The sequence below is a fragment of the Quercus lobata genome, chromosome 1 (genome assembly GCF_001633185.2).
Source record: "Quercus lobata isolate SW786 chromosome 1, ValleyOak3.0 Primary Assembly, whole genome shotgun sequence".
NCBI lineage: Eukaryota > Viridiplantae > Streptophyta > Magnoliopsida > Fagales > Fagaceae > Quercus > Quercus lobata.
The window spans coordinates 6,286,245-6,296,476 of record NC_044904.1 but is presented as its reverse complement, the minus strand read 5'-3'; the positions used below and the strand labels follow the sequence as shown (position 1 = coordinate 6,296,476).

The 10,232-nt window shown below is 31.8% G+C and overlaps 1 protein-coding gene across 1 annotated transcript; it reads right to left on the bottom strand.

The window, feature by feature from the left end:
* Positions 1–445: 445 nt before the first annotated feature.
* Positions 446–9,460, bottom strand: LOC115976234 (linoleate 13S-lipoxygenase 2-1, chloroplastic-like). The gene is made up of 9 exons (XM_031097406.1): positions 8,926–9,460; positions 6,888–7,156; positions 5,093–5,330; positions 3,776–4,102; positions 3,597–3,682; positions 2,887–2,997; positions 2,508–2,809; positions 1,772–2,038; positions 446–1,373 (listed from the first exon to the last, which is right to left on the bottom strand). Exons 1-9 carry the CDS (start codon positions 9,290–9,292, stop codon positions 614–616), a joined length of 2,727 nt encoding a protein of 908 aa, XP_030953266.1. The 5' UTR covers positions 9,293–9,460; the 3' UTR covers positions 446–613.
* Positions 9,461–10,232: the final 772 nt, after the last annotated feature.

Here is a 10,232-nt window from a genome sequence, read left to right as displayed (position 1 = left end):
TTTTTATGATTATTATTATTATCATTTTATTAGTCATATCATCTTTATTTGTGTCAACAATGCAATCTGTCAATCATATAAGTTTTTTTTTGTTACTAGATGACGGTAAGGACAAAAGTGATAATAAGCACAAAAACTCTAGGATCAAAATATAAAGAGCCCCAAAATATAGGAACCAAAAATATGTTTTTGTATAATTAATTACATATATAATGTTTTTTTACAACAAATCTCCCATTTGTTGAGTTGAAAATTTTATTCTTATATAAGCTTATCATCGACAACACTTTATTATCTAGTATTAATAAGTTGTTATATCAACACTGGTAAAATTTGTTGTGAAATATGTTATGACTCACTGGACTTCTTGCATAAAAAAAAAAAAAAAAAAAAAAAAAAAAAATTCGTGCTGAAAGAAGCCCCTTATTAGGAGCAAAGCCTTTAATTCTCTAACAGTACCAATGTATCTATGATGTAATGCTCTAGTTTGTCACCAACATATGTGAAATTATTGTAGTTACACAAAAAATTATTTGGCCCTCTTATTCTTATAATTTTCAGTTTGAAATGTGTTGGAATTTGAGGTAATCTATGACAATACAATATTTCAACTTCAAACGGAAATGCTATACGGAACTCCCTTTCCAGTCACTCCAGGAGGTGAGAATGGCTTCAAGAGCTCATATGGCACAACCCCAGCTCCATTTCTGTTCTTCAAATCCTTGTTTGCATTCCTCTCATCAATAGTCCCCTCAAGCTCCATCAACCTCCCACTAAACCGTTCAAAAGCCGCCTTTATAACTGGGTTCTCAGCCCATTTTAGCTCTATTTTCTCCCCTATATACTCCTCCTCTGGTGAATGACTTGATAGTATGTCCATAACAGCCATCATTCTTGTTGCTTGCATTTGTGAAGGGAAGCATTGTAAAAGTACACCTTCGGGTTTTTTCAAGAAGGTTTTCCAAGCCTCTTTTGAAGGGTCTTCAGTGGGCATGTTAGTTCTAGCAATAGTAGGTCTGTTAGGGAAATAGCCCGTGTAAGTATATTGTCCAAAGTTCACGGCTGCATGGTGTCCTGATGTCACCCATACTATTGTTGTGATGATCTCTATGAGGTCTTTTGGGGTTTTGAGGACTGGCCACCATGGTTCATCCTTTTTGTCACCGTGGCCTACCATTCTAATCTCTGTCCACCATGCTTGGAGCTCTTGATCTGATTCTATAAGACTTGGGTTAGGGTAATAGTGATTGATATAGTCACTCACCCACTCTTTCATGGAGTCCCAAAGGAGGAGGCCATCATTGGCATAAGGGTAGTCCTCAATTGTGAGCTTTAGGCCATGTGGAGCTGTTGGATCTTCAACAGCCATTCCCCTGCATTCAAGCAATGAAAAAAGGAAAATTATTAGTTAATTCGGGAGCAATGCTCACTCTTTGCACATGAGAAGTGGGCCCCACATATGGGTCCTACCATAGGACCTGCTCCTAATGTGAGAGGAGGGAGTATGTATGTATTACCAAAAAAAAAATGATAAGGTACAATTATATTTAGAAAAAAGTGAAATTTTAAAATTTGTGTCTAATTTAGTCAAATGAGTTGAAAATGATTAAGTCATACTAGTGCTAAACAATCAAAGAGAAGAATTATTATGTGTTGACAAATTGGTAGTGTTAGGACTTAGGAATTGTACAATAAACCTTAGATGGACAACATCATAAGAAATCATGACTTAAATTGTTGCTTGTTTATGAAAGGTTAGTTATCAAAGTACCTGCTAATTAAGTCAGCTGGTAGTGCCTGTAGGTTGAACTGCCACTCTTGGTCATAGACCAAGGAGCTAAGCTCCATGGAGTATTTTCCAGGGGTGAATGACTTCTCAAAGATCCCTCCTCCATTGATGAGTATTTCTCGAGCAAGAGCATTGATATCCATAGTGTATCGGAAATGTGGGTGCAACAATCTATAGATTGGGTGCATCTCACTGAGTTGCCTATTCGTGGCTATGATATATGGTTCTGTAGCACAATGAGTTCTTAGCCTGCAAAAGAATTTCTAGTCCTTTCAGTATAGATGGTATGATAATATAAAGAAAGAAGACGCCAAAGTCCTAAATTTAGGGAAAAAGATTCTTTCTATTTGAAGATTAGATTAGATGTTGAAATGGCCTTTTGTGATTGATGCGTAATAAAAATTATTCAATGGTGAATTCAAGGGAATGTAATGTTGCTCCAATCATGATAGACCATATTAACAATAATGAACCACCACGCTTTCTTGGTGCGGTAGTCATTCCACAAGAATAAGTACTTGTGGGGTGTGGGAAGGAGAGCAAAAAGGTCGGAGTTCAAGTATCTAGAAAAGAGCTTCACACACGTATACAATTAAATTAGGTTAAAGTAGAATTTCTATCTTGTATAAAATAATAATAATAATAAAAACAATGATGAAAAAGTAAAAAATATTGTGTCTATAACAAATAGTAAACAAAATTTAGAAGTGGAACATACCAGTGACTAACTAGTTGGTGATAACTAGACTCATGAGCAAGGACATGAGCTTTGGCAAGTCTCCAAAGCCATACACTTGTAGAATCCCAACAAGGTGTGAAAACTTGTTTCCATTGTGGCTTCCCATCCATTGGTGGCCGAGTCAACTCAATGGCTAGGGGCCATAATGTGCCATCTGGGGTTAGGAAGAGCAGTGTCCGTGACCCATACAGAGTTGTGCCTTCAATTTGTCTTACTTTACTCACATATGGTAAAAATAGATCATGGTAATCTATAATGAACAACTTCTTCTGACTTATGGCCTAGCATGTATGCAAATTTATGTGAGAAAGAAATCAATATATAAATGGTCATAGTGTGTATCAGTTATATATGCTACCTCCTTGACAGTCATTAAGCCTCTCATTTCTCGTTCAACTAATTCTGTAGTGATTGCTGAATCTTGCGGTCCATAGATCTTAGGATCAAGTTTACTCTTCAATGGCCATTCCTGCATGATATTCATGTATTGCTTTACATATGTATGATCATCATCCTAGCATAAAAATACTTCATTATAATAATAGTTTTTTTTTTCCTAATCTCAATTGTAATTTAAAATTTTATGCAAATATATGTGCTCTCATGATTATATATATATATATATATATATATTTTTTTTTTTTCATTTAGGGGCAATTGACTTTGATTTTATATATATATATATATATATTGATATATATATTTTTTTCATTTAGGGGCAATTGACTTTGATTTTTTTTTTCTTTACAAGCAATGTTTAAGACAATTTTTCTCACATCCAATTTGTTAAGGTAACACGTTATCATTAGAGTAAACATCAATTTCATATGAACGCATCACTAACACTATTTTATTAGATAAACATCAATTTCATATGAACGCATCACTAACACTATTTTATTATATATTAATCACAAGATATCATTTTAACAGTGTAGTGGGACACTTCGATCTTTTGTTTTGGTTGTATATATTGTTAAAAAAAAAAAGTTTATATGTGCCCACCATACCATAGGAGTATGGACACTTATGCTCAATGCTTTGGAAGTAAATGTCAATTTATCATACCGTGACCAACTTTATGCTATGTGGGTTGACACCAGCAAGAGTTTGCCTAGCAAATTCCTCATCCTTAAACCAAAAGAATTTGTCTCCTACATGCTCAAAAAGCATTTAATTAATTGGAGAAAGAGTAACAGAAATATAAATTGCAATGCCAAAGATAGCATATGAGTTTGTTTTCTTACTGTCCATTGTTTCTGGGGCCTCAAAGCGCAACACATCGTCTGCTGTATTAGTTATAGCCTTGACTAGTCGGGGCAAAAGAGTTTTGAGAAACCCTTTGTTATCGTTTTTGAGACTAGGCAACTTAACTCCTTCGTTGAAAAGTGAATCCACAGCCGCGAAGTTGGGGAATCCGAGGTCTTTGTCGATGATTGCAGCCTCTAGGGTTGGTATTACTATATGCAACGCTGAGCGCACAGTCTTTGCTGAAAATGCTATTTGCTTTGCTTCTGAGAAGGCTTCATCTCTAGGAATGTAAATATTGCTCCCCCTTTTCTCAAACAATGGATCTATGTATGTATAGCACAATTAATGTTCATAGGTTAGGATCAAATATATGAATGAAAGGGCTAAATTTACACTTTTATGCTAATTTATTTTGTTTTATTATATTTAATTTTTGTTTCTTGAACCCTAAAAAAAAAAAAAATGAAAAAACCCTGTAAACATCTCAAAGAGACTTTTAGAAAATAAAGAGTTAGTCTATTACATAAATTTTAGCACAACTTGTTAAAGTAAATAGTTTATTGTAAGTGTTGACTCTATATAAAAGTAATTGTCTACCACCCAGTCAATTACTTCGATAAGTTAACTGGAAAATGGTTAAATTTATAGGGTAACAATATTTTATTTCATTCCATTTGTTTGTTTTTTGTTTTTATTTTATTTTTTTATTTTATAATTTATAATGTTCTAAAACCCTTGGATATAAGAAAATCCAAAATCCTACTTATATCTCATTATTATCAATGGGATTTACTAACGTGTACCCTTAAGACATATATTAGTAAACCATTTTAAGAAACTTTTTATGAAAAGACGAAAAAATAATTAACTATTTTGACAATTTTTTTAATTCTCCATAAAAAAAAATTTCAAAATAGATGGTTAATGTGTGCCTTTAGTTGGACCCATTATAAATTTATAATGTTTTTCAAACGTGGCGCCACCCAGGCAACAAAGAAGGCTGGCCTTCATTATTTTTGTTTTAATGAATCTTTTTAGAAATATGTTGCCAGAGGCAGAGAGGAACATATTACATGACAGGTTACCTGCTATATGTCAGATGCATACTTTGAGAAGTCATTGATAGAAAAGAAACATAGAAGATAAGATAATGATCTTAATCATTTTTTCATTGATTGGAGGTGACATTGACAATATCCAAGTGTCATATTTCCAACACTTCTGTCTCATTCAATGGCCATTAATCCTGCAAAAGGAGTAAAAATTGAATATATATATATATATATATATATATATATATAGTAATTTGGTACCTGTATCACACCGAGGGCGCCCAGTCCTACAACGTCTAGGATAAGGGTGCTCTTTGCCACCAAGTACTGGTCTTTTAAGATCTACACTATTATCAGGATCTCCAAGATCATTATACGTATCATAATCATACACCCTCTCAAAACTCTTGCGCTCTCCTTGGCCATTACCTTGTAAAATCCCAAGCTCTTCTTCTCTTAGATTCCTTAGTCCTCTTGGTGTTTGTGATGGCAAGTATGACTACTCCACAACCAAACATATACGATGCCACAATCCAAAAGAAAAATCAATAGGAAAGTCTTAATATAAGAACACAATATAGGGTTTGTTTAGTTAGGCATTTTGGGAGATTAAAATAGCATTTTTAAAATTCAAAACCCTATTTTGCAACCACAACTTTTCATAGTTTTTTTTACAAACGCTCATTCACTACAACAAAATCTATTTTGGCGATGAATATTAGCGAGGAAAATATTTTAAACTTAGAACACATTTTTCCAATAATTTATACAAATGTGCCCATATATGTTAAGTTACCATTGACATGCATGAATTTTTTTTTTACTTTTCCTCTAAAAGCCTTGGATCAAAGTCTATGCTAGACCACATCTCGCTAGAATAATGCAAATGGTTATAATTAGAACTATGCTTGGCATTCATCTTTTTTTCATTGGTTGATCCTATGCATGATATTCAACCATGGTGTTTCAAGTGCGTGGATAATTTTGAAGATGATACACTGAAAAGTCGGATCATAAATTTGTGACTATTAGCTGGAAAAGAGATATGGGAAATCTTAAATTTTGTACTCTATCCTTATGACTCACATATCCCAGGAAAAGACACACACATTTGGCTGTGATGTTTTGTCTTTATTACAAAAATAATTAAGAAAGATATGGAATGCAAAATTTAAGGAAAAAAAATAACAATTGTGGTTGTTTAATTGGCTTTTTATTATTCTATGACTTGGTTAATTTTAAAAACTGAATTCAGAAAATAGTCCAATCATGAAGACATATTTCGAAATGGACCATTCAATATTAATGATGGCAAAGAAAAGAAATGGACCACTTTTTTTTAAAAAACAAAATTCTGTGAAATAAAAGGACCACCTCTTTTATTAAAAAAAAAAAAAAAAATTGTGTGAAATGAAAGGACCATTTGCACTTACATAGTGTATGGATTTTTTTTTTTTTTTTTTTTTAAAAGAATCTAGTATATGGGAAATTGATAATCCTTAAATTAACTTTGTTATACGCTTACCTTCTGTAGGGTTACTTATAATCTATAATTTATATAATATATGTGTATATATATATATAACAAATTTTAAATTCTATTATATATATATCAAAATAATTATTTTATATTTAAAACCTTTACTAGAATAGTCATGTCAAAATTTCTTAAATAATAAAAATAGTTAGGTCGATATACTAATACAACCATAAATATTCCTATTAATAATTACCATTATTATTAAATATTAAATTTAGGAAAAAAAAAAAAATATATATATATATATATAAAGGCCTATTTATAACCCATTCGTATTTAATGTAATAAAAATAATAATAATAAAATTATTTATTCTCATTTATTTAATCAACAAACCAATGTCAAGCTAAAATTTAAACTCAATTATTAAATGAACCAAATTCAAATATAATAATATATTTGTGAATAAAATTGTAAATATGATGCTTAGTTCGAGTTTATATCCTATTTATATGTTTGTATATATGTACGTATAAAATATGCTTATGAGAGAGAGAGAGAGAGAGAGAGGTGGACCTTGTTTGCAAAGAAGACTCTTTTTTGAGGATTGTCATATTTTGAATGAACCCATGAATTACAGTTCACACGAACGGGACCATTAGGGAAGCCATTAAGGATAATATCCTGAAGATACATCTCCTTGTGGTGCTCATTCTCTACAAAAACAGCCCCAATCGGCCCGAAATCTATCGGAACTTCAAAACTGGACTCATATTTCACCTCTGCCTCCTCTTGGCTAGTCCTGTGTGCATATCCTTTAATTGTATCCTTCTCTAATCCAGTATCTTCAAAATAGTCAAATATATTACATATAGTTTACGGAAATATCACTAAATCCATATTATATCATTATGCAAAGAATGAGTTACATAAATATCACAATATGAGTGTGTGTTTGGTTTAAGTTACAACATGTCTTTCTAATTTTACATGATCCTTTAATAATTTTATAGTAAGCTTTTTTATAAATTCATTGTTGGATTAATTACCTTATCTTCTTATACTCTTCATAAGCCAAGTTTGCAAAATATTTAATGTCTAATTTTCAAGTTGTTGATCAATGATCAATACTTATATTATATATAAAATTTTTAATTTTCAAGTTGTTTTATTTTAAAATTATACATAAATATCAATTTACATATTATTATATATAATAAATAACATTCTATTTATATACAATTTGGTGTGCATGTCTAGAATAAATAAAATGGGTAACTTTAATCATGGTTGACTATAAGAGTTTCAAAATGTTTATAAAATAAAATATATATTAAGTGGTTTAACGTCAACAAAAGTTGCACTAAGAGTCTGTCTGGGAACAACATATTTTAGTTGAGATTGAAAACTAGCTGAATAGTACAATGAAACCTATAAATAATACCAAAAAGTGCAATAAGACTCATGACTAGTATAAAAAAGAAGCTAAAAAATCAAATAAGTTGAACTTTTCATCTAATCTCAAACAAACTCTAAGTATACTCTGTGTTTATGTCGAAAATTGCCTCAAGTTTTTATTTTAATAGTTCTTTTGAGGTTAAATAATACCTACGTTTGTGAATTGAGAGTTTGTCTATTATTTGAGCAAGAAAGACCGGCTGTATTGGGGGGTTTAGTTTTGTGAGAATGTCGGAGTTTGTACATAGTTTTAGTATGTGGTGAACATTTAGTGAAACTAATATGGTTTTCCAAAGTTGTGCGTAAACATGTTTATTTGTTGGCTCAATACTTAAAAGATGAACTTGAAAGTTAGGATATGGTAGAAATATGTTATGTGGATTCTGTAAAAGCAGAATGGAGAAAAGTTGCCATATACATTTTGACTGCATCAATCACTATGTGATTGTAAAATGTTCTTCTCAACAAATATATGTAATTAGAAGACCAAATCATGATTGGAATATTGAGCTAAATTAGCAAATTCCAATTTCAAAAGTAAAGAGTAGTTGAAGCATTCGGTTCTAAACCTTATTTTGGCTGCCATGGTATACCATATATATTTGGTGGGGTAGAAATGTAAGAATTTATAATTGCGGAATCAGATCAATTAAGTAGGGACTAGCCACTTCAAGCTTTTTTGAATGATGTGTTATACAAGCTTTTGACTTTTAGTGTCCTTTTTCGTGTTTTTGATCAATTAAAGATGAAGCTTATTTGGACTATATATTTGAATATGATTGTTATATGTGGGAATTTTTTTTTTTTTTGGACAAAAAGATGGACTTTTTTATTAGTAAGACACACTCATGACTCATTCAATAAAATTTGAACTCACAATCACCTTACCTTCTACTTATTCTTATTGAAAAAAGAAATATCATTTGAATTAAAGTTATGGTATTCATCAAAAGAAAAAGTATCTCATAAGATGGTTTCATCTTTCATGTAGCACTTGTCTTATATTTGAAGGAGCCATGGGCTTCCAAATACCTTTTAAATATAGATGTTTCATAAACAATCTCATGAGCTAATATTTTTTCAAAAAGAAAGAGAGAGAGAACTATGTAGGAATAACGACAAATTCTTTCTATACTATCGTTGAATCAGCACTTACTAGGATTGAGCTCTGTACTAACAAGCTCCAAGACGAGTGTTTCACCAAGCAAATCTTTTATATCATCTAGCCCTCGGTCTATCCTAGGGTTTGAAAGTAATCCACCAATAGTAAGTTTCACAATAACAATGGCTTTCACAGAACTGGCCTCTTCTCCAGTAGTGCTTGCTACAGCTTTTATGTTACTAGCCATGGAGTGAACTCCAACATATTTGGCCTTTTTATGAAATGAGTGGTGTACTGAGATTATACGTGAAGCATTCCCATTCCCTTTCCCATTGCAATTGCCCTCAATGAATGTCTTGTGCAATTGCAATAGGAATGGATTTTGAGAGGAATGTGACTGGTGAAGTTGTGTTATGAACATTTTTACTAAGGAACTTTGTGTGTGTGAGTATTTGTCTATATGATGGTGAAGGAAAGTACACAATTGCTGCACAAGAATTGGGAAGGGCTAAGGACTTATATATATAGAGAAATGGGACGTTGAAAAATCTCATGGCCATGATAACACGCTATTGTTAACTAGTTTGCCTATGAGAACCAAATTTGTTCTCATTTAGTAGGAACTCTGAGAGTGCATTATCTTGATTGGGGTAGAAAGCAAATTCAAAAGACGTTTATCCATTTTCAAGAGAGTTTTGAGACATAAAGTATGAAAAAATGGGAATATAATGGTCCTTTACTCCTTTCTATTTTTGGGAGTTCCCAATCCACAATAAGGACCACACAATCAGACTTTGATTGGATTTTAATGCAACTTTGAACTTTCAGTTGTCCACATTTTGTAGCCGTTTCTTCTTTCTTTTCTTTTCTTTGGGTCATACACATTTTTAGTCCTAGATTACATGCCTAAATTTCATTTTTTGAAGGATAACTCTGTGTATATATATATATATATCCTTAATCCCTTTTAGAGACTTTATTACTTAATTCGCAGCTCTAATAATAATTAAGGGTGTGAAAATGCATGAAAAAAAAAAAAAAAAAAAAAAAAAACCAGCATAATATCAACTATTATCTTAGCGTGACGCATTGCCAATTTGCCACCAAACAAAGATCAAAGCATAATGGTATAGCACACCATCCACTTAATTTTTCCTACATGACCCTAGTGCGTATAAAAGGAAAATCAAATCAAAATACCAAATATGGTTTAATTGACAAGACATGTAATATGAGTACAAGAAAGTTGTATGATGCCGTGCATTTTTCAAATAAGTATTGAAAATTCGAATTGGTCGGTAGAGATTGCAGTACTGCACTAGATTATGTCAAAGTAGCACTTACGTACTGATAAACTCTAT